This window comes from Nylanderia fulva, unplaced genomic scaffold (genome assembly GCF_048542155.1).
Source record: "Nylanderia fulva isolate GAGA-0341 unplaced genomic scaffold, ASM4854215v1 Scaffold8, whole genome shotgun sequence".
Classification (NCBI taxonomy): Eukaryota; Metazoa; Arthropoda; class Insecta; order Hymenoptera; family Formicidae; genus Nylanderia; species Nylanderia fulva.
Window position 1 is genome coordinate 978,242 of NW_028190916.1, and position 25,815 is coordinate 1,004,056.

The 25,815-nt window shown below is 37.2% G+C and overlaps 2 protein-coding genes across 2 annotated transcripts in view; one reads left to right on the top strand and one right to left on the bottom strand.

Moving 5' to 3' along the window:
• Invadolysin (leishmanolysin-like peptidase, invadolysin) overlaps positions 1–25,815 on the top strand; it is a 294,990-nt gene that overhangs the window by 29,195 nt on the left and 239,980 nt on the right. The window lies entirely within an intron of this gene.
• On the bottom strand, positions 2,415–4,295 carry LOC146719989 (uncharacterized). The gene is given in 2 exon segments (XM_085489190.1): positions 2,415–2,520; positions 2,522–4,295. Coding segments are annotated over 2 exon segments (1,785 nt in total). The 5' UTR covers positions 4,262–4,295; the 3' UTR covers positions 2,415–2,475.

Here is a 25,815-nt window from a genome sequence, read left to right on the forward strand (position 1 = left end):
GCTCGACGCACCGATCGTGGCCAGCGCGCGCAGATGCTGCCTGCAGCATTCGAGGGAGGCGAGATAGTTTCCGGATAAATCGAGAAGATGCAATTTGCGAAACGAGCACGTACGCGTGTTTTCCGCCGCGGTGTCTTATTTACAAAGTGAATAGTCGAATAGTAGAATTGCGACACTTGTTCCCCGCGCACGAAAATTTGATATTCCTTTTATCGTTGGCCACGCGCGCGGAAATGTTGGAATCAATATCGAGAGGAAACGGAACGATCGCGAAACTGTATCGGCAGCCACGGGGGACTTGTCGAAGCACGAATCGAATGAAATTATACGATTCGACGATCCAATTTTCCATACGACATCCTTAAACTCTATGTGTGTAAACGTATATGTGTACATTATGGGTGCTGCTTTTCTCTCTCAGTCTACGGTCTACTACATTGTGCTTCCGTATATCGCATACGTAATGAACGATGAAAAAAAAGTCATTTTTGCTCGATTCCAACGCGAATACACGTGCGATCGGCACACGCATTGAAACACGCATACATACGTATGTACACCATATACGTGTGTAAGCGACATTGTGTGCAAAAGGATCGTACACATGCCTCAAACCCTGCTGCACAGTTTCTGCGGGTAGATACCGACATCCTTGAATTCCATGAGCGGCGAGGCGAGCGCCGTCGGTCCGACCATAAATTTCGATTTCCATCGCGACGGGAGACCATTCGATTCCACTTGGCGATCTATATTCGCGCAACGGTAACGTACGTGCGGCAGATATAGCCGGAAAATCGCGCGCATGTGTCTTGGAGATCACGCAAGGCTCTCCTGCGGCGTCCCATGGGTGTCTCAGCCATCTATCGAGTCCCTTGACCAACGGGTCGTTGCCTCTCTGTCGTGTGCTTAACCTTTAGATACCGAATCTTTATTTATTCAGGATAATTTTGAATTTTTCACGAATCACTTTTATGTAACAGCAGACATCGTAATAATATTATCGGGTGGATCGATCACACGTAAAATTAGAGAGTTGAACGAACTTACCTGTAAGTGAAGTTCGACTGTAATTATGCTGTCTCGTCCGGATGGATATATGTGTAGTGCGCTTTCCGCACGCTCTTTAACAGGCGTTTTAAAGAAAAAAAAACGCGCGCGTCGCGTTGCGTCTAAGTTGCATGGCGCGTGCCTAGATGTCTTATATTTTAAAGCGACAAATCTGAAATACGGGAAAAAAAAGAGGGAGGGTAGGCCTATCCAGCACGCGCACTACACATTAGTATATCCATCCGGACGAGACGTTGCATAATTGAAATTGTCGGACATTATGCATAAAATAACTCCTTTTTATACTTACGTCGAATCTCGGATTTTTAATTACGTAGCTTTTTCTGATTTATTATTCCTAATACTGAATAAATAATTGTTTTTTATATAGAGAGTTTATATGTGATACGAAAATATGTGATACGAATATTATTCGTAATAAAAATGGAAAGTCAGATTTATCAGAGATTTTATCGTAAAAAATGTCGCGATTCATATATATTCTCGCTATCTATTGTATATTATTCGAAAAAGTCGCATACTCTAGTAAATGTCAAAACGGATATTAAATTTAACAGTGTGACAAAATACTATTCTGCTAAAGATGATTCCCACCGGTGCATTCAATCGCCGCGTTAAATCAGGAACGATATATGTCGTTCTATACAAGTCTCATTCACGTTGCAATGTTAAGCGCTATCTGTGCTTTCACCTATCTCCCCTTTCTGATATCATTCGTCCGGAATGCATTCATCGCGCGCTGCTGTACGGATCGATATTCGTGCGACAACAGTAGATACAGCGATCTCCGTTTTATTCTACGATACACGCGCAACACGACGTTGTGACGTACTACACTTGTAGATTTGCGTGGAAAGAAGGATGCTTTAGATAACTATGATTCTTAGTATTCGCATACCACAAACTTTATCTTCTTCGAGTCCGGGGGCATATCTTTGAAGTTCATGGAGCAGCTCTCTAGCTTTACTAGCGGACAATACTTCTTTGCAAAGCTCCTGTTTCGCTACTTCTTTGTGGTTATTGTTCTTTTACAATACTTGCAGAAGCAACATTTCGCAGCAAAATACAGTTAAAATGTCTAACAATTGTATAAGAGAACAAATAATAATAATAATGTTTGCGACAAAATTTTTACGACGTTACGAAATATTTTTAAAACTAGAACTATTTATTTTTTCTGATACTTTTGCGCGAACACGTCGATGACGACAAACAGGTGACGCCCAAACTTGAAAACAGAGTTTTTTCGAATAAAATCGTACAATGATTTTGCCACCAATAAAAATCTCGGCATAGATCGATGAAAATGACTCGCGAGTCCGACGAACCTATGTACGTCCCTGATGTTACATGGCACCGGATCATTCAACGCAGACTCTATACTCTCATCGCTCGGTCGTTCGTGTTTTAATGCGATAACCCTCTCGAGATCCGGCACGCACTTCTCCGCTCGAAGACTACTCAAACCATGAGATTCGTAGACCTCGCAGATCTTTTCGGTGGTATCTTCATCAACCGCCGGATTAATTTTCACTTTTTCGCTCGAACATACCACATTGTCGTCGCATTCAATATGCATCATTTGACTAACGCGCGCTTCTTCCGCGTTTGTAATTTCAAAATCTCGCCCTAATGTTACACGCAGCGACGGACAATTCAGGAAATCCCTACCGAGCAAAACGCTATACGCCATCGTATTAGGAGGCACCGTATAAAATTTCATTTTCAAGCGCACGCCTTTTACCTCCAAATCGGCGTGAGCGATACCGTCAATATTTAACTGCGAGCCGTTAATTCCGCAAAACTGATCGATGCTCTTACCGGCGAGCAGACGTGAGTCGCCCCGAATTATCTCGCTTTTGATCAAACTAATTGGAGAACACGAGTCTATTATTGCATCCACCACGTAATTATTGAACCCGTTATTCTCGTTTTCCATTATAATTTTTACGGTAATCGTATAAGGTTTTAACAACGCGACAGGTTGTACGACGTTCATCGACGCAGTTTGCGCACCATTGTTCAGCGTTTCCGACGCCGCGGACCGACTTCGCTTCGGACACTCCCTAGCCAAATGATCCGGAGATTCGCACACATAACACACTCGCCTTGCCTGTGGTCGCACGCACTGATCCGCAGTATGTCCTGCTCCGCGACACCTGTAGCACCTCGTCGAGTCTCCCCGTGTCGATGTCTCCGCTCTTCCTCCGCTAGTTGTCCTCGCTCCGTCTCCCCTCGGTCGGACGTCTGGTCTCTCCGAATGTACTCGAACCACCTTTTCGAACGCCTTCAATAATTCTCTTCTAGATTGGAAGTTCATCAGGCGCGCCTGGCTCTGCAGACGAGGATCGGTCACTCCCTCGATGATATAATCGAGGAGCTCGTCTTCCGCGATCGGTATGCGATTCGCGAGAATCACCTTCTCGTGATAATAATCACAGAACTGCTCGTCTCTCTTCCACACGCGAGCCTCAAATTCTCTCCTCAGCGTCAATTTTCCTGGTCGCAGATCGAACATTGACTCCATCTCTCGCAGAAGGTCCCCCAGGTCCAGTGTCACATGCTCAGCCCTTGAGTGAAACCAAGACAACGCACGGCCTTTCAACCGAGAGCTAATTAACACTCTCGTCGAATTATCGTCCAGCTGATACGTGCGTCTCAATAACTCCAACTGCTGCTTCCACCTCCAGAAGGTGCTATCCGTTGCGTCAAATTCAGGCAGCAACTCCTTAATTCCCCTCACACCGCCGAACGCAGAAATGACACTGCCGTTCGTTGTCGTCGGTGTGGAGGTTGCACTTCTCATTACTTCTATTTCTCGTTGAAGTAACTGCCGCTCTCTCTCCAAAATCTCTCGTTCTCGACGCAGTAGCAAAAGTTCTGCCTGCATCGCGTCGTCACACTCTCTTGGTTCCGGCGTCGTCATGCTCACTCGATCCACTAGTCTCGGGGTGTCGTCCACGGTCTCCATCTCCATAGCGTCACCTTGTTCACTGGGCGAACGCGCAGTTTCCGAATCCAGGATGTCATCCGAACAAATTGCTTGCCTCCGTTGATCGCTTAATTTCGTCCACACACCCGAGTCGTTGGTGTTCAGCCGCTGGATGAGCTCGGCCTTTGATCCTCCTAACGTCAGTCCCCTCTCGCGAAGAGCCTCCTTCATCTCGGCAATGGTAAAGTCACTTGGCTGCATCGTTCCCGTCACTCCGATTCGCTCGACTATTCGGCACACCGCGATGTCCACGATACTCACGCAACCCGACGATCACCACGCGTCAATCGTCTCCACCTGCGCGTCTCACACTCGACACGTATCGCGAACAAATCCCGAAATCGCCTGTCTCCAGTCGAATTCGCGAATCCGGATGCAACGCCTCGAATCCCACTTCTGATAAACTGTAGGCGTATCTTTTGTACTTAACTGTAGCCGTATCTTTTATCGAATATCGAATCGATCAATTAATTATTGATTATTGAAATGTAGGAATGCAGGGGAAGGCCGGATGAATTTAGTTGAATCAGGAAAAGAAGTCAGGTTCGGAAGATATATATATATATATATATTTATTGCGAGTCGAAAACGTCTTCGCTGTCCAAGTCCCGTTTCTATTCTATCTTCCTTCCTGCCGCCTCGATATTAAAGATCGTCTGCCGGTTCGTGAGAGAATGCGTGCTTGTATCTCGATGAAACGCTCCGAAGATGATGTTCTCTATTGTCTGTCCCGATTCCCAAAAAGTCGGCATATTTATACCCGGTGTTAAAACCTTCCCTACCCGAAACATCGGACCAATCAGAATTACCTTCGTTCATCGCGCAGAACTGTGTTTTCGGTTTTCTCGACAAACAAAGGATCGCTCAGAACGCTTTCAATAATAAATATTACAAATAAATAAGTACCCGGCACGAGGTCGACAAACAAAACACGTAAATCAGCTAATCTCATCGTCGGTTAACGTCTTTATAAAAAAATGCCTACATTATTTATTCAGGATAATTTTGAATTTTTCACGAATCACTTTTATGTAACGGCAGACATCGTAATAATATTATCGGGTGGATCGATCACACGTAAAATTAGAGAGTTGAACGAACTTACCTGTAAGTGAAGTTTGACTGTAATTATGCTGTCTTGTCCGGATGGATATATGTGTAGTGCGCTTTCCGCGCGCTCTTTAACAGGCGTTTTAAAGAAAAAAAAACGCGCGCGTCGCGTTGCGTCTAAGTTGCATGGCGCGTGCCTAGATGTCTTATATTTTAAAGCGACAAATCTGAAATACGGGAAAAAAAGAGGGAGGGTGGGCCTATCCAGCACGCGCACTACACATTGGTATATCCATCCGGACGAGACGTTGCATAATTGAAACTGTCGGACATTATGCATAAAATAACTCCTTTTTATACTTACGTCGAATCTCGGATTTTTAATTACGTAGCTTTTTCTGATTTATTATTCCTAATACTGAATAAATAATTGTTTTTTATATAGAGAGTTTATATGTGATACGAAAATATGTGATACGAATATTATTCGTAATAAAAATGGAAAGTCAGATTTATCAGAGATTTTATCGTAAAAAATGTCGCGATTCATATATATTCTCGCTATCTATATTATTCGAAAAAGTCGCATACTCTAGTAAATGTCAAAACGGATATTAAATTTAACAGTGTGACAAAATACTATTCTGCTAAAGATGATTCCCACCGGTGCATTCAATCGCCGCGTTAAATCAGGAACGATATATGTCGTTCTATACAAGTCTCATTCACGTTGCATTGTTAAGCGCTATCTGTGCTTTCACCTATCTCCCCTTTCTGATATCATTCGTTCGGAATGCATTCATCGCGCGCTGCTGTACGGATCGATATTCGTGCGACAACAGTAGATACAGCGATCTCCGTTTTATTCTACGATACACGCGCAACACGACGTTGTGACGTACTACACTTGTAGATTTGCGTGAAAAGAAGGATGCTTTAGATAACTATGATTCTTAGTATTCGCATACCACAAACTTTATCTTCTTCGAGTCCGGGGGCATATCTTTGAAGTTCAGGGAGCAGCTCTCTAGCTTTACTAGCGGACAATACTTCTTTGCAAAGCTCCTGTTTCGCTACTTCTTTGTGGTTATTGTTCTTTTACAATACTTGCAGAAGCAACATTTCGCAGCAAAATACAGTTAAAATGTCTAACAATTGTATAAGAGAATAAATAATAATAATAATGTTTGCGACAAAATTTTTACGACGTTACGAAATATTTTTAAAACTAGAACTATTTATTTTTTCTGATACTTTTGCGCGAAGGTAACGTTATTGGATGATACATATTATCTCTTGTGTAGTAAAGTGAAGTCAAATATTGAACGTGCGGGAATTTGGAGAAATAGCGCTGTGCAACGTCACATAGAACTCGTGCCCATGAAATGCTGCGATTTCTCATAAAATTCTCTTATGAAGACGTTACAGAAGCTATAAGAGCGTAAGGTAGGAAGAGCTGACATAACCTGCAATATCGTTTATCCGACGGAACTCTTAGTCTTGGGGAGGGAAGAAGGTTAGCATAATCTTATGCACTTTGCCCTGATAAACTGGATTACGGCTTCTTTGCCATCTCACGTCAACTTGCTCGGCCACTTACCCTTCTCCGAAGGCTTTTTCTCTCCTTCTATCCCTGTTTCTCCATTTTTTCTCATCTTTTCTCGAGCTTTTTGGATTTATGCTTCCTTTCGTTTGTCACCTCTTGTGCTCCTTCTCTTTTCCTTTCACATGATGTCTTTTTGAATTTAACAATTTTTCCTAGTTTTATATAACGTATGATTTTGCCGCTATATGTACTTACGTATTATCTTCCCATTCATTGCATAACTCGACCTCGACATAACGCAACCTTCTAGGTTCAATCCGCTTTTACAGTCCGATGGATCCTGGCCAATATCGCGTTTATCGGAAATTACACATCGATATAACACATACTTTTAAGCAGACTCAAATGCTGGAAACGATCCATATCTTTTCTGTATTTTTAAATGTATTTTTATCATTGATTATTTTTTTAATTATATTTGCATGGAAGGTTTTTATATGATTATATCGTAACTTATCCGTATCTAATTATTCATACATTTAAATACATTCGGAATAAAAGATCTATCTTAAAGTATGTTAAAAGAGAATTATTTTGACAAATTTTGTAAGGAGAACCATTCTTTTATAATATAAATTTTTTTAAAAATAGAATAAAATAGCAATTACATTGCACGTATCTTATATATAAATTGATTTCACATAGCCTAAATGTAACACTGACTTATTTTTCGTTTTTATGGCGTGCATGATAAAACATACATTTTCCCGATGCAGCAATTTCTATTTGAACAGGGAGGAAGTAATCTGTTGTCGAATTGTGTGCATAAACACATCTTGAGCATCAAGTAAGCCGTAGAGACCGCTCTCTGATAACAATCTGCATCGGGGAAAGAAATCTGGGAATATTTCGTCGTTGCATAAAGTATGAGCTGTGCCAAAAACTTTTGCGCATGACGAGCGTACGTAGGAATCTCGGGCGTACGTTGATGCCATGCAGATGACAAGAGCAAATACATTTCGTAACGAATACGTTGTGTGTCGAACACATAAATTTTTCCAACCGGGAAATTGTACGTGTACTTTACTTTTTTTTAAAAGTATCCCTTAAAAAGATCCCTGTGATCGAAAGTCAAGTTCAGCGTTCTATATTTATATTCTATTTGCCTTTGCTGCGATTTGTAACGGGCGTACGTGATTACTATTACGGTGCATTTCTAGATCAATGTCTTACGTATTTTCAATACGTCGGGCAGATAAAAGAAATTGCGAGGCTAGTCGCGCGCGTAAACCGGTTTCTCCTCTTTTCACTTGGATCACCTACCTATATATAGTCACGTGCATACTTCGTTCTAATGGTGTACGGCCTCCTAGTAACGTATAACCATTTTCTATATTATTTCAAACATTAGTATCTTTCAATTTATCACGATATAAATCTAGAAATCTACATTAGATAGTTTTGTTTATTTCACAGATAACAAATTTATCACGATTAATCTGACAAATTAAAATTAAATCTAATTAGTGTTAGTGTAGATTTCAAGTACGTTAACAAATAGGCTTCTTTGTTCCGCATGATTTTGCAGTTATGTCAAATCAAAATCGTTATTGCAATCTGTACAGTTTCAGCATATATCTATACTTTTACGTCGTAGATCCGCAGCGAATCGAGAGGAAGTGCGTGTGCACCGAGCGGATATACGATCAGTGTCAAACGCGTCAACGTTATGTCTCGAAACGTTTTATGGTGTGAATTCACTGAGCTTTCTCGGAGCTTTACGATAGCTTTACGACTTGGCTTTCATGAGCTTTAGTACGGACCGATATATTCGGCACTTTAATGAGACACAAGAAGCTAGATTTCATCGAGTACACGGACTAGAAAATAGCATGTCTCGTATAAATTATAGCCGTTTCATGATGGCACTGCTCAATCGTTTCTAAATAGGAATCAAAAGTTAACAATCTATTCATTTTACATATATACGTGTATGTGCGCGTGTACGTGCATGTGCGCAAATTTTGCAGTTGTTTTTATATGTAATATTTATTTCTATATATGTATATATATATTTTTAAATATGAGATATTTAAAAGAAACACATATGTAGAATGTTTAAAAAATATTTTATTATTAAAAAATATATTTATCGTAATCATAAATATATTTTTTAATCTAAAATCTAATATAACATTACATAAGTCGCACTGGATTTTTGCATGTTTATCAATTCATGGCGTAAAGAAATGCACGCATAATAGCCCGCTATATAAAATGACAGGCCGACTAATGACGTGCAGCAGGGAGAAGTAGCATGCAAATTACTACTTGCATACGATTTTTCCGGTAGTAGAGTCATGGTGTGTTGCTATTAAGCTCAATACACGTTCTGGAATTGTCGCACCTCCATCGCGCGCCATTATAGAACTTGCAAAGTTCCCGTGTGGCGCGAAGATTTTGTCATTAGCATGATTGCGCGGTAGTTCTGTCGCGAAGCATTTACGAGTGATCCTACCAATTGCACGCGCACGATAATAGGGCTGAAGGGAGAAAGGCGAAAGCGCATTAAATGCGAATCGATGAATAAGTTGGTCGCATCGATCTTTAAGCAGCAATTCAGTAGTTCGATAAATATGCTATTCACCATCGTCTTTTGTATGAAAGTCCGTATATCGTAAGAGGTGCGCGCGTTGCCATCGCTACTCCTTGAATTTGCATTACGCGATATACGCGCAATAGCCATCTGTACTCTTACTTCGTAATGCCAGCACGCTTTGCGCGTTGTTTCCTGTGTGCACAGCACAGCGTGACACACAGCGGCCTTTGAATACTGTCGAATTAACATTGTTTGCATGTTACATTTGTGTTACGTTCGAGTATGTGAATGTTGACCAATAGTTCGCCTTCAGCATTGAAGTTGAATTTCCATGTAAGTTGTAAATTTGACAGTTTTATTAACTGGAGTTGTTCGCAAAGATAAAAACGTTCAAGTGGATATATCTCTTCGTATAGTATACTATTCACAATACGCTGCGTCTACCGAGAGAGAATTTATTATGTCTATTTGTTCTATATACTTGCAGGAGCTAAAATAAACCTTCAATTAAAAGTCCAGGTTTTTATTGAAAAGTTAAGTTCTTAATTCTGCTGGATGTTTTTAAAATTATTATATTTTAAAAATGTAATACATTTGTAAAAAAATATTATTAAAAATACATATAAAATTTTTTAAATAATATTTTGATTTTTTCATATTTAATATTTTATAAATATAACAAATAAAACTATTTAAAAAACACATTAAAGCACATAAAAATTGATATCCGAATATATTAAGTAAAATGAACGAATCAACAAGGTTAATTATTTATATGGCATTGTTAGAAAATAATTACTGTACGGTAGATATTCATTTTATATAATATATACGTACGTGAATACCCAAAGGTCATGGATCATATTAAAGAATAGAAAGGTCAGAGGACAATTCTATATAAATCCACGTGTACGTTTTAACAGTGCCGTTTTTTATGATTATGACTCATGATCCAATATATGACTAATAATCCAATATAACGCTGCACAAAATTTCTCACATCTATCTATACGGAATCTATCTATGGAGTCGGCTTTTGACAAATAATATCGTTTTGCAAACTATGTATATACGTAATTATTTTCGAATTCTTAACGTTATAATATATTGCATTTACTGTATAACGCACAAAATTACTTTTCGTGTAAGAAAATATATTTTTTAAATTACTGAATATCCAAATGTTAATTATCATGTAACGCGTTTGGAAGGGGGAAATGATAGATGATAGATTACATATATATAAAATATACGACATGAAGAGAGCATTGCAATCGATTATATTTTGATATTTAAATATGAGAATATTAATGGATATTTTATAACATTATTATAATACTGGCTCATATGCCCTTTATTATCACATCATAATTTAATATATGCAGAATTTATTACAGTTTTATCGATATATCTCACTAAGTATCATTTAATAACTTTTTTGATAAGCAAGAATAAATGAGTGTGTGTGTTTGCTTTTATGATACAAAGATATTTTTAATGTAAATCTAAAATTTTAATAATATTATGAATTATTATTAACATAATATTAAATTTATGCATATAAATATTTTTACTGTTTGCAAAAATAACGATCAACTGAAGTTTCATAAATGTTTTGACGGATAAGGCATTAAGTAATTGGGATTTTTTTCTGTGGTGGATATACTAATCTAATTCTGTCAGGATAGAAATGTATTACATTGTTTAATATCGTAACAAAGGATGCTAATTAATCAATATTTCATTACATCGGTAAAACATTCCGCGGATAATAGTAGTCAATTATATCGACTTTCTTTATAATTTTTTTAAAATTTCTAGTTTATCTCGAAAATCTATTTCGGTTATACATTATGCTATATTTATATCATATATATATTTTATACGGTTATATGTTAAATATAAATTATACGTAATATAATTTATATTTTTCTGTAATAAGATAGGATTATATCACGTTATAAAAAATAATAACTAAATTGTGATAATATTATTTTGTCTGTAACATCAAACATAACTGCATATGTATTTGTCGTAATTGAAAAATAATTTATTGATTTATCTTATCTTGTCAGTTTTATACATTATAGCGAAATGTACTTTCGTTCGATTAGAAGTAGATGGAAATATCAGAGGCACAAGTTATCGATAAAATTTTCCGGCTCTTTTTAGAGTAATAGCAGTAGCTTGTTGTCAACTTGCTTGGCTATCAACACACTTAATCCCGACGTATCGTGTTTACCCGCATATGGTCCGGAGCAAACCGCCCCCGTCATGCTTTTACCGCTCTCGCATCACGTTTTGCTCGCTTTTAACCGCGCATTAGCGACATAAATCAAAACTTAGAGTCGGAATTCTCGTTCCCCATCTGGTTTCGGTACCCCCGTTTCTCCGTTCCGCCGAATCCGCCGTTCCGGATGCCACTTACTTACGAGAGGGTGGGATGCAAGTTACCTAGGCGTAATACGTTCACGTAAGGACGTAGCAGGTCGGAGACGTGGAATATCAGCAGTTTATACGACTCGCGACGGGTCCCTTTCTCTCAGCTTCTGTACCGCGCAACTTTCCGGTCGAAGAACTAGTTACTCGGTATATTTGGTTATCTTCCCGTGACTGGCTCTCTCATTTAGCCATTTACTGTAAAGCATGTGTTGGAGTTGGAGCTAAGACATCACGGGGAATAGCTAAACGCATTGCCGAACTGGTGAGAGCGTGATTCATTTGCTAATAAAATCATTGAAGTTTGAGTTAATTAAATGTCTGCTATGGGAATAAACGAATATACATATGTAGCAATTCGGTTCTGCGCTCTTTGGAGAAAAGTGCTCTTAATAATTCGCTGAATCGAAGTATGCTTTGCGCGTTTAATTATCTGCACCACAGATATTTGCCGATAATTTATATAATTAGCTTTTAATCGTTGTCGTGCGCTGCATTACAGATTACAGAACTATTTTCTTTATTCACCCGTCTTGTATTCTTGCCTCCATTAAATTAGCATAATTATATTTGTTAATTCAATTCAATGAGCAATTTTTTGTTGTTGCAAAAATATATATGACTGATATGACATTTATGAATGTCAATCAATTTTATTTTAACAAACCAGCGAAGTTTACATTGATGCGATTGCGCTTCTTCAAATATTCAGTTAATCACCGTAACAAGATTTGTTTACGTTGACTCTTGTATTTTTGTTTTTACTAACGAAATAATATTTTTTTGTAATTTCTTATAGAAATATATTTGCATGCATTGTAGCTTGTTTGACAATCGGATTTATTGAATTGACTAAAGTAGATATGCACATTTTTATATAAATTTATTATCTCTATATAAATCTCCGAAACATCAATTTTCAGATAGTTTGAATGGTTAATTTTTTTGCTAGAAAATAGAAAAATACGAGATAAAATCTCTTCTAGAATTCATTTGAATCAAACATCGAGCTCTCCAATATTCCCTCAAGATTCTCCAGAATCTTGTCTCTCATTGCAATATCGTATCTTTATGAGCTCATCCTATAGTCGTGTAAAATCGTTTTTACGACTGCAATCTCGTTGGTTTATATCGGTGATTATTGGTACCTAGTCGATATCACAAAAAATACTTCTCTTTAGTCTTATACTTTATAGAATATATATATTTACCAGATTCTTATATCGTTATATATGTATACACTTTATTCCCACTTTAATACAATTAATTTTCTCTTTAATTATTCAGCACCTCTGTGCAAAATTAGCAAGAGGCAAATACTAGATTAATTAATATTTGCATTTGAGTATTAACATAGACTTTGATGGAAATTGTTGTGCCACTAATTAGGCCGAAATTGGCAGCATATTAAATGATACATGGCTAATTACGAAGATTGAAATACAAATACTTGTATATGTATACTACTAAATCGATCGATTCTGAAAACCGCGCCAAATTTAATATGTTAAAAAAAGTCGATGAAAGTGACGATAATGAATAATGAATAATGTAGAGAATATGTGTCACAAAATTGTTACTAAAAAAATGGTTGACTATTTTTTCTTTGACAAGAAGTCGATATTTGAAACAGCGATACATATCCTTGGAAAGCTTGAGTGTATACAGACAGATTAAACGCAAACATTTCCGATTTTGAAAGGTCTTTTGCTCTTTATGGCAAATTCTCGAGCGTGAGCATTCGTTTGAAAACAGTCTACTTTGGCGAAAACGCTTTAATTAATCGCGCCATGCTTTACTGATTAATTCAGTACCTTCGCCAGAAATGGGGAAATGCGGAAAGAGAGCGTTGATGTAAAGGGCGACGTGTTTCTCTCTTTCCCTCTCTTCGATAGGTGCAACAAACGAAAGGAAAACATAGGTACTCCAGTGATGGAGTCTCTCTACTGCGTTACAGAGGATTTTAATTGGGTCGTTCTAATTATCGTTGAAAGCCTCTGAAATCGCGTACTCGCAAGCCAGCGGTATAATAATCTGACGATTCATTCGCTCTGGCATTTGCACGTCTGTGTGAAAAACACGATCGCATATAAAGGCGGAGCTTTCTTAATTTGTGATGAAAAAAGCGGCGTGACATAATCTGGCATCGCGATTATATATGTATATTAAATATTGATCGTATCTTGAGCTTTTAATTGAGAGCTAAATAAGCAATTACAAAGCTAAACGTTTTTCATTCAACAATCACTGATGTAAATATTTTATTTAATTAAATCAATATCTCTGCAGATGCGTTTAATAATTCTTTTTGTTTTAGCGACGATTGGAAAAAAATATTCTTAAATATTAAGATCTGATGAATTATAATTGTTTGGTAATACATTTATTTATTGATTATTTTTTTTATATCGATAGTATAATAATATTAGAGATATAATTTCTAAAGCTATAAATTTGGAGTTTTTAAATATGTATTACTTGTAAAGATGCAAATACATTTCTATGAAAAAACTGGTTAAACTTTGACTATAATTTGAATCATAGCATTATTTATTTTAATCGATTTTGTCTAATTAGAAACTATCAGAAATAATTTTTGCAAAATTTAGTAGTTTAATAGTAGTATTAACTTTTTGTTAGTTTCGGATGAGAAAATCCATGAATTACATATTATGAACGAATGTAATTTTGGAATATTAATTTTAGCATTCAATAAATATTGCAGCACATAGCTTTTTCACGTTACTTTATTTCTGTTGACGTAAGACATTGAAAGAACGCTATATAGAAATGTTATATATTTTTCACTTCTGTGTTGTTTCGATCGCTTTAACATCGCGCAATCGCAGATGCTTACACAACGAAGATACAGATATATCAGCTTTAAGAAATGACGTTTATCGTGCTTGAGGTAATATAACGTCGAGTTTCTTGCTCACTTCCATCCATCTTTCGTAATTCCTCATTTCTCTATCTATCTATGAGCATCCTTGCTTTGTGAGATATGTCTAGTAGATCCGACATCACATTATACACCGCTTCGCCGCTTCTTCCGGCAAATTGGTTTTTACATACAATTTACCGCAAAAATTAAAATTAAATTTAAAAACGTTTTTTTGAAATATAACGTAATTTTATTTCTGCATATCATTTTTTATAATATCAATTAAAATAGATAATGGATGGAAATTCCAGCTTTATCCAAGATCTATTTAAAGTTAACTAAATTTATCCAAGAAACTGTTATTATAGGTATTTAATGTAGAGAGAAAGTGAATAATTCACGTTATCTTCCTTTATACTTAAAGAATGTTTTTTTTCGATGTCTTGGTACGAAAAAAGTACTCTGACATTAAATTATTTTCCGACTATTTGCGCACGAATTTAAATATATTAATACGTTAGAGTCGCCTTGGTAAGACGAGAGAAGTGACTCCTTCCGTTATCTTTGCTATTGTCTCGTTGTCTCCTTACGTGAAATTGCAAACTACAAATAGCCCTTAGCGCAGTCGGTTTAATTAAAATCCTCCTACGAGTTTGCCAGGCTGTACGGTTTCCAACCTTTCAAAGTCGTCTCTCCCCGACGTTACAATTTCTGGCAGTGACGGTTTCTGGCATTCGGCCAAAATCAACTGGGATTCGCGATATGGTCGGGAAAATGGAGACGCGCCGAACCGAGATAACGTAATTAAGAGTTTGCTTCAAGATACCATTGCACCTGTTCTTTCCTGTCGTCGCAAAACCTACTTTCTTCCTTCCGCCATCTTGTGCCCGCAATTTCTATCGCCATATATCCGAATTTTATTTCTCACGATGAGGGTGCCAGCTTAACTCGGATTATTTCTGCACGTTTTCTAGAAAAAGGGAGCAGGATCTTAGTTTTTTCTACCTCTTATTATCGGGATTTTGCGCGCGCGAGAAACGTCTATCTGCCATTCCTAAAGATTTGTTCCGGAAGTCTCTATGCTTCGCTGAATCGTTCGCTAGTTCAGCCAGAAGAGCGTCTTATTCGCGAGGTACATTTTAACAAGACCATTCAACGGCCGTGGTTTCAACCGGGGAGATAATGGCAGTATTTTATGCCGTATCTCTCTCCTAGGCTGACGACGGTTAAGTCGACCGTTCTCGGCTACGAGATACGTGAATCTGAATATTTCAGTGCTCGGCAATGTATAATCAATGTTCTCCGTATCGATGATAAAAAATAGATGTACGTTTATTCTAGCACGGGCACGCGATGTTGTTGTGCTAGGAGTCTCTTTTAGAATTTTATTTATATTTTTGTCGCGCATTATTTACATTTATATTTGCATACGTTAGTGTGTAATATTCATGTCAGCTCAACCAGGAATTTATCGCTTTTCTGTCCTTATTGAGATATGAGCTCGACGTATTACGGCAATGTAGCTATAGAATACGTGGAAATTATTACTCGGTGTATGTATACGCCCTTATTGTCGCGCTGATCAAGCGACAGGCATTTCCAGCAATTCATGTTCTCGTTTGTTTCGCGGTAACTATTCCTGGCTAGAGAGAGAGGAGAGGGATAGCCTCTCGTCGACGAGCGCGAATTGTCGTCTCCAGTTATACATGGCGACGAGAGGTGAATGCGGGGAAACGACGGAAGGGTGGTTGGTGAACACCACGAGAGCGGGAACGCGAGCGTGGGGGTTGAAGGGGATGAAGGGGAAAAGCCTTTAGCGGTGGAAATGCAAGGGCACTTTGTATCCTGAGATTCATTGTCCGCCACAGCTCGAGCAACCTACCGGCTTAAGCAATGCATTATGCGGGACCACCGACAAGACGCCATTTAAATGCTCCGGAAGGTAACCGCTCCGCTGTCAGCCTTCATCCTGCCCGCGGTCGTGGCTGTCGTGTCGCGTGTCACCGTGCCTTAAACAATGCCTTCGCCCGTGTGCAGGAAAGCGTGCGCGCGTCGCGTCACGTCGGTTAGACGAAGATTACCCGTCTACGAGATGCACTCCGATGTCTCGCGGCTTCGTAAATACGTATTGCCTCGCATTAGGCTCGATCGTTCGCAATTTCGATCGGCGAACGACGATAAGCGAGAAGTATATATGGTACTATATGTACCTACATTCGGAACGCAACCGGTGTTATCGTAGAGTGTATAACTTGGGCTAAATCTCGAGTGTATCGCGTTGAAACGGCATGGCAGTGCGATTCGTTATAAATTAAAGAACGAAACGTGAGTGTTAAAGAAAGTTCATATTAAAGAAGTTTTATTCTATTGCGCTTGTTACGCGTTGTTTTATAAGAACGCGATTTGTCGTTCTATCAATCAGCGTCAATGCTGGCTTTATCGTGATGCTGTTTAATTATTTCACACTATCTTAATATAGATCTCGGTTGTTGTATTATTACATAAATTCTTATTCCCTTCGCGCGTGCTTTCTTCCCGATAAAATAAACGCAACTTTCATATAAATGTGTATATATACTATACATCTAATCATCCGTCTTCGTAACGCCGCCGTCTTGTATTTTCTCGCTCAGACCTCGTTGAGTATTAGGTGGTAGAATTCCACGTGCTTCGCGGTCGAATCTCAAAGTATTTAATTAATCATCGCTCGCTATACAGCAATGCTGTGCATTTCCTGGAATGTGCTCATGACACCACGGGGCGCAGTTTGTGGATATCCCCGTCGGCTATCTTACGTAATTGCGTATTCATTCATTGCATATTAAATGACGGCTATGTTTACATTTCCCGCGGAAGATAAACGACATTCTCTCTCCTCGCGGCATATCGATCAATACTTTCCGACTGTGTCAAATATAAATACTTTTTGGTTTTTGCGAAAGGGAATGCATCAAAATCTTTCAAAGTATCCGAATATTGTTTTATAATACACAATAAAATGCAAATATCGATATGCTCTTCAAAAATGTTAATATTTTGTGACATCGATGTTTGTCTTTTTTGCCTTTTTTTCTCATTAAGAGCCGGTTATTCTTATTTTCTTGGTCATTTTTTACTTGCCAGAGAGCATACCTATATATTTGTCTTTTTTTAATTTATCTGAAAAAAAAAAAACGATAATATACTATCTGCATCGGGTTAAGAAGGAATAACCGGTCTTAAATGATTGAATCAAAGATGTCAATAGTATCGATTTCGATATTACTTCAGTGTATTTTGGCAGATTTATTTCGAGAAAATACATGTGTAATTATTTTCTTCGCGATTTCTTGGACGTTCTTTATTTATCATTGCGAAAGTATCGAGCAAGCAATGTACATGTATACATGTAAAGCTCGCTCGATACGAGATACAAGAGGGACGTGTTAATGTACTATAAAGAGAACGCGAGTTTTTTTCGTCTTTACCCATCCCTTCGCTTTCCCTGTTCCTCTTTGTCGAAATCTGTCTCATTCTCGCGCATGATTTTTCTTCGTTTTACTCTTTTCGCTATTTTACTTTTTATTTGCCACCCTAGCACGGCGTGTTTAAAATTCTACTTGGTGATAGGATACAAAAAAGAGAATAAAAGGGAAAAAGGTGTCGAGTGAGATAGAAGGAATAAAAAGTAATAGTTATACCGTGTTGACAGTCGGATAACGGTGACATATGTATAAATGCATTTTTGAGCATTATTTTTATTAGATTTTATTGGCTGGGCACAACTATTTTAATTTAATAATCGAATAAAACATCGAGTGAAAAAACTTAACGCTCTTTTGCTAATTTGTTATTATGTTTTTGTTGAAAAAGAAATCAGCTATTTAATTTTTAATTTTATTAGTTTTTTGTATTAAAAATTTTATGTTTAACAATGAATTTATTTAAGAAAAATTGCAGACGTCGAATTTTAAAGTAATATCGCAGTTTACAAAGTCACATGCAATGAAACATGTTATTCAAAAGTTAATAATTATTTTGTCGACTACAAAAGGATTATTCGTGTTATATATATTTTGTTATATTTTAAAAGCGTGTAGCTTATATCATATCGATATAATCTTCTGGAAGCCGTAATTAATTAATTTTTAATAACCGAATAAACAATTTAATTACTGTATCGTCATGTCACTAACGTTTTCATTCGGCTTTCGTATTCGTTCTCTCATTCAATAAGTTAGGTACGCATTGTTGCTGTGGCTGGCATTAAAAGCATGTGTCACTCTCTAGGTCGAAATCTTCTTTCGATAGACTGGCAAAGCGCGATTTAACCCAGTCGATCGTCTGTTTATGTTCTGCGCCGTTTCTCGTCAATGAACATCAGGTTTCTCGCGCGTCTGTCATCGGTGTTAGGGTGAGATTTTTATTTTCCCCATGATTGCCGTTTTGTCATAAACGACATTGTGCATTACACAGTGTGGACATTAATTGTGCCACAAAACGACACGATATCCTTCAATTACGACTATTACATTTGTCGAATTGGTCAGAAACGTGTGAATCGAAACCATAAAATATCCATCATCCTCGTAACAGCATATTCGCGTATTATCGTCGTCGCGATTAATGTGTCGTTTTGGACGATTTTTCCGCTCGGTGTAAAAGCTATGGTTGATTCAGATTAAATCCAATTACCATTTATCGGTGAAAAGAATTTGTAAAATAAGCAAATAAAATGGTTTTATTGTCTCGATGAATATCTCGCGATGTTGGAAAAATGTCTTCTGCGACTACATTTTGAACCCGAGACATTTTATTTCGATCGAAATATTAACTTGTCGCGTTGATGATAGATTCTACAAAAAATTTTCTTCTGTTTAATGGACTTTAAAATCGCGTCTGAAAAGCTCTTTTTAAGATAAGAGCTTGCAGCTCGATGAGGATCTTAAACCGCGTTTATTTCTGCCTCACTTTTGTAGGAACGACGTACTTCATAGTAAGGAAGAAAGAAAAGAATAGTGAACGGATAGCATTCGTTAAAATCACGAACGGCGGAACAAACCTGCATGAAATTATGAACGGAGTTTATTTTCCTTTTTCTTTCTCTCTTATCTTTTGTATTAGTTTTATGCTGATCCATCATGTTTATTCACTGTGCACTGTGAACATTTTTTTTTATCTCATCTCGGTTCATGGAGTATCTTTTTTTTCGATTTTTAGACACTTATTTTTAAAAATAAAAGATTATTTTGTCGAATGCATATTTCCGTAAAGAAATCGTTCTAAGATCGTTACGAGAATAGAATACAGAAAACGCTCGAGAGGCGATTCAGATTTCTTATATCCTCGTGAATGACCGTGCAATTTCGTAAGCTGCTTTGAGCTGAAATTACCCAATTAGGGAAATCTACTCTGTTTATGCACTCTCATAAGGAGTCTTACAATTAGCAGTTTTTTTCCCGGACTTGAATCTTGAGAGCCTCTCTTTCTAGGAAGACTCTCTCGAGGTAAGATTCTGATTGCGCGAGGAGCTTACAGCGGCGAATCTCATTTCTTCACATTCCACGAAGGGGGCAAACAAATCGGACGAAGACGACTATCATTAGAATCACTACTAACTTAAAATGTAGCAAATCGCCATGAAATTGCAAGCAATTTTTTTTTCTTTTTTCGACGTCAAATAGCAGCTTCACTAGTTTATGCACATTATTCCCATCCGCTTTTAAAGTGAATACAAAATCCCTTGTCTTCTCTCTCTCTCTCTCTCCCTTTTTACTTTCCCCTTTTCGTCTCACCGGTCTTAGGGTCTTCTCGCCGTTCTATTACTCGCTTCTACTCGAAACCCGATTTCTCTCGGCGAAAGATTCACCGAAATCCCAACCTCTCTTGCACGTCTTCTTCTGCTTGCGTTCTTCTCCATCGCCGAGCATCCGTCAACGTCGCGGCAGAAAGTTCTCTGAAAGTAAGCGGTCTGTGAATTTACGTACATGCCGTTCCTGTGCATCTATGTCACAGTTGTCGCATTCAAAAATGCGGTAACCGTGATTCTACTCGTTTATGTCATTATACTTAAAAAAAAAGATATGTTAGATGTTGAATATTTTTTACGCGGGTACAGCGTATAGAAGACATTTTTATTCCGAGAACAGTATAATGACAGAAAATACGTTGATCTTGAAAAAAGAAACTCTGATTATGTAATTTATCTTTTTATTAATTTATTTTTCATTCCGATATATAATGTCAATTAATTAAAATAAAAATGTTATATTTTCCGCAAATGCGAAAAATATCACGCAGCAATACATACAATCAGCAACAACGTGCAAATGTTTGCGCTTATATAGGAGAACCATTTTAATTTAAAGTAAACGCCTCGCGCGGAGAAATCGGGATAACTGTGTAAATAATCGCGATCGAACATTGAAATTGCAGCTTTAGTCGCTAGTTGCTTTTATATCTTGCGGCGTAGACGGTATAATTCGTTTCGCGCGAAATACCGCCACGCGTATTCTATCCTCGCCTCGGCGTGTCGCGTCGAGGGATGCACCTTCCGCCTATTCTGCTTTATTTGAGCCAACGTTAATCTTCCATCTTACACACGGAAGAAAGATGTCTTCCGCACTCTTCTCCCTTCGCTTTCAAAGGCCGAACCTCTCCAATGCGTTTTTATCGAACCACTTTATCGGCGTCGTTCACGCGTCGACTTCTACCTGTCCTCATCCTCTTCCCCGATAAAGCAAGTTTAAGCGTCGTACTGGCGTCGTTTTCGTCGTTGAAACTCTCATCAAGATTGAAAATACATATACAGCACGATTCTAATATATGAGGATTTATCGATGTATTTATTTATAATTTTTTAATTTTTAATATTAGATTTAAAAAATTAAAATATTTTTTCTATTATCTATTTAAACTTGTAAATATTTTTATTGTTCTTAATATTAAAATTATAAATATTTTGCACAGGAAAGAAAATTAAATTAATCGAAGAAACCGTGATAAAAAATGATTGCTCTACCTGCATTATTTTTTATTGCGACGATTATTATGTGGAATTTTTAATAAGGTAGATTTTTATGCTTTCTGCAGAGCGAATGCGAAAGGCTATGTCATTTTCCATGTCATACAATGCATCACATTGTTTTCGTACCGTCGGAACTCATTTGGACACGCGTTATTTTTAAAAATAATCGATACCGTCTGTCGTTTCTAGCGCGTATTGCAAGCTGTTGCAGTAGCAGCACACCAATGCTGGCTCTAAATGTTTACATGAGTTGTTCATATATATATATATATATATATATATATATATATATATATATACACACATATATAGTAGTTTTATACATATAGGTACAATATTCCCGACTGTATTCCCTCGTGACAGTGAGTATAACAGGACTGAAAAAAATAGACAGTAAAAAAAGCGGTCGTCATATTTTTGCACAGGAACAAATAGAATTCGTAACTGTAGTAAAAAAATTTAGTAGCGAAATGTTCTGGCGACAGCAACTGTAGGGCGTAGATATGTCAACGACGCAATCTCAGAATATGTTGTTAACGATTTAATACAGTTGAATATTTTCTCGTTTTTGCTTCACTGTTTGCAAAATTATCTTGCGGATATACAATTTTTTATTTTGTGCGATGAGTTGCATTCATTTTTTGTTTATTAATTCATTGCCGGAAGAAAATGAAAAATAACGTGCTAATTTAATCACTAGCACTGCTGTGTGTTACTTTTTCTCGGAATTTAAAATAATGCATTCAGATTGCACTTAAGTCACGTACATAAATTTGCCACGTAAATACATTTTAATGAGAAAAATAAATACGAAATGATTAATAAATGAATTGCTCGCGGATTTGTGTGCTTATTGCCTTTTGAATATTTTCTTTTTATTCTCTATATGTGAACAGTATAATGTTATATCGTATAGATCTCTTTACAATATGTGTATGCATTGTATATATTGAGAATGTAAACTTTAGGAAAACGGAAAACAATCATATATTGTACTAACGATTCACGTTATCGTACCCAAAGTGTATAGTTTTTTACATGCCATTATTAATAGCGCATGCGTAATTACGAATACGGCATGGAATTCATGAAACGATTTTATTATATTTTATTATTTTTATCCGATAGCACAATGCACATTTATTATTATTTACAGATTTTTGTTATAATAGTAGTATAGTCATATATTTAGGTGAGTTGAAATATTCTTATTAGTTGAAGCAAAAAGTTATGCGTTAAATTTTATAAATATATTGTTAGATTTTTATTATATATATATGTATATATACAAATTAAATTTTTCCGATTTTCACTTTTTGATTTTTATTGTTTAATTTACAGAATATTTTATATTTGTTTGTTTTAATGAGGAGAGGATTTATATTGAATTGTTCGTGCTTCGAGTACTGAATAACACATTCACGCGTTACGTGCTTTGACAAATATCTCGTAGCTATTAAAATTACAAAAATATCTCATAAATTGAGAACACATTGTGTGACATTTGTGTGACATTTCAAACAGACATTCAATCCCGATTAGGAAAGATAAGCAAAATAATTAACCAAACTAAATGAAATTTACATTACGAATTGAATCAGAACATTTGAATTATGTTAAATGTCACTTCTCTTCTGTTAACGTAATCCATTCAATTTTAGAAACGCTCGGAAATAGTTTACAAAGGAATCAAATAGATTGCAAAGTAGGGTAACGACTTTGAACTGCACTTTAGAATATGTCGAGTATAGTTGAATTTACAATATGTTATTATAATGTAGTATACGTTGAATGTTTAATAAGATAGACTTATTTGAATAATGTATATATGTCACGTTTCTCTTAAATTATTTACAACATCCGCATCCTGCAGTTTCCGTTTTAGTAGCCACGAATATAACTCTGGTTTTATCATTTTGACACGAGTAAAGGGCCGGCGACGTGTCAACTATGCGAGTACTTATTGTCAGCAGAAAAAAAGTTGCGCCTCTCGAGCATTTGTCCGTTTACGCGTTTTAATAATTTTTTCGCGCAATGAAAAATGTGACTCGCTTTGAGCGGGGCGTTAAAGTATCCGAAAAACGACGAGACAATGCCGACACGGAACTTTACGTGGCAATATAAAATGTAACTCAGTAATACGCACGAGCTTCAAAAAATGTTGATACACTATGAGTGTTTATTACGACGGGTATGAAGCGTTTAATAGCGAACACACATGTGGCAAACCGACACGAAATCGGGGCAGCATGAGTTGTACGTTTTGTAGCGTCAATATTTTTTCTTTTTTTTTTACTTGTAAAAATTACTTTCAACATATATCTACAAACATACACACACACACACACACATACATACTTCGCGTGAGAGAAGGAAGGAAATTTCTACTTTACTATAGTCTACTTCATCATAATTTGATGGTCACGTGAGACGTGTTAATTGACACATGATATTTCATGTTAGCTACTCCACGGAGAATTGCAATTCATTCCGACGAATATCGTCTTCCGTCATTAATCACGTGATACGTTTTCGGATTAATCGATTTCGACGGTACTTTCGCTGCGTATTGCAAGAAATACGGGAGCGTCGCTGCTCCTTCCGTTATCAATAGCTGTTCTCGTCTCGTTTTATCACGGTGCTTTGAAAAGCGCGAGACAGCAAAAGCGCGACTTACGCAAAAAGTTGGTCTACGCATTCGCGAAGATTTTATTTTGAGAAAAGAAAAAAAAAGTTTTGCACATTCGCCTGTTTATATGCATAGTATCGCGCGACGTTGAAAATTGTAATTTGCACCGAGCAGATAGCTGAAGTATCCGATAAACGAGAGCAGCACACGGTGCAAGAGGATCATTCTGCTGTGCTACACATGGCATATTTTAATTTAGGACATGCTATGCAAGCAAAAACAGGGTTTTAGTAAAGAGAAAGGTCCGTGACAAGCTAGATCATAATTTATTTTACGGATGATTGGAAATAAATAGGACACTTTGAACTATAACGAGCAGGAAGAATACTTCAATTTTTATCATACTAACAAAAAACGTTTTTCAATTGTTTAATTAATTCTAAGATAAATGAAAACACAAAAAAGAGAGAATTGCAATTTGATTTATTCATTGAAAATTTATTTTCTCCGAAAATAGAGATATATATGTATGTATAGAATGTGTTATCGTATCAATCTGCATGCCTGCAATGAATTCATAAATCGTGTTCGTAACAAGGTACATGTCGTTTATCCAATATCAACGTTGACGTTATCTAGCGTCTCATCAAGCTGCAGTATCTCGCTGTCTTTTTTGTTTAAATGCATTTCGGTGATGGATGGTTCCGAGAGTATAACTATCAGTTTTGGAGCTCCACTTTTAAAGGGGAATCCGAATATGAAGAACGCTTGCGTATACGTATTCTTACAATTAATTGGTACAGGCTAGAGAGAAAGTGAGATATGGTGAAAGTCAAAAAGAGAATACCACGTAAGAAAGATTCTGAAGGAGAAGAATAGAGAGTAAAAGCGCATAAGGCGGTAAAGGAGAGCTAAAGAAGAAGAAAAGGAAAATGTGAAAATTGAAATAGAGAGGAGGACGGGGGAGACAAAGATTGTAAGAAAGAGGAACAGAGAGAGAGACCGTTCCTTCACGGCCGAGCGACAACGCGAATCATTTTCCCTTAAAACTCTCTTTTACCTCGGGGCAGTCTTCCGTTTCGAAAGCAATTTGCCCTGCCCGAGCGCTGTGCTACGTATATCTACCCTACGCGAATCCAACGGACCGGTAAAAAAAGGCTCCGGACTCGTTACGTTTCCCAAGAGAGGTACTTCAGGGTGCGAAGCACAGGAGGGAAATAACCAGAATTCCCTTTCCCTCTCTCTTTCTCAATGTAACCGCGAGAACAGACGGCCGTTTTCCATTAGGCTTTCAGGCATAGCGGACGCAATAACTTTCTCTCGATACGGACGGTAAAAATTCGTTTGACCGCAATTTGCCGCTCTTATGAATTATCGGCATATTGATTTATTGTGTCGCGATACTGAGCATTTCGATGGAAACGAGTCGTCCGATCGTTAGAGAATCACTTTTACTCGATTCAACTTTCATCGCGCTTTTGCACATTCAATATTTGACAATTGTAGTAGAATATTTTTGTTTTATAAAAAAAAACTGTTAATCTCGGCTCGAATTATTGTGTTACAATAAAAATAAAATATCGACGGCAATCGGAGCCTATG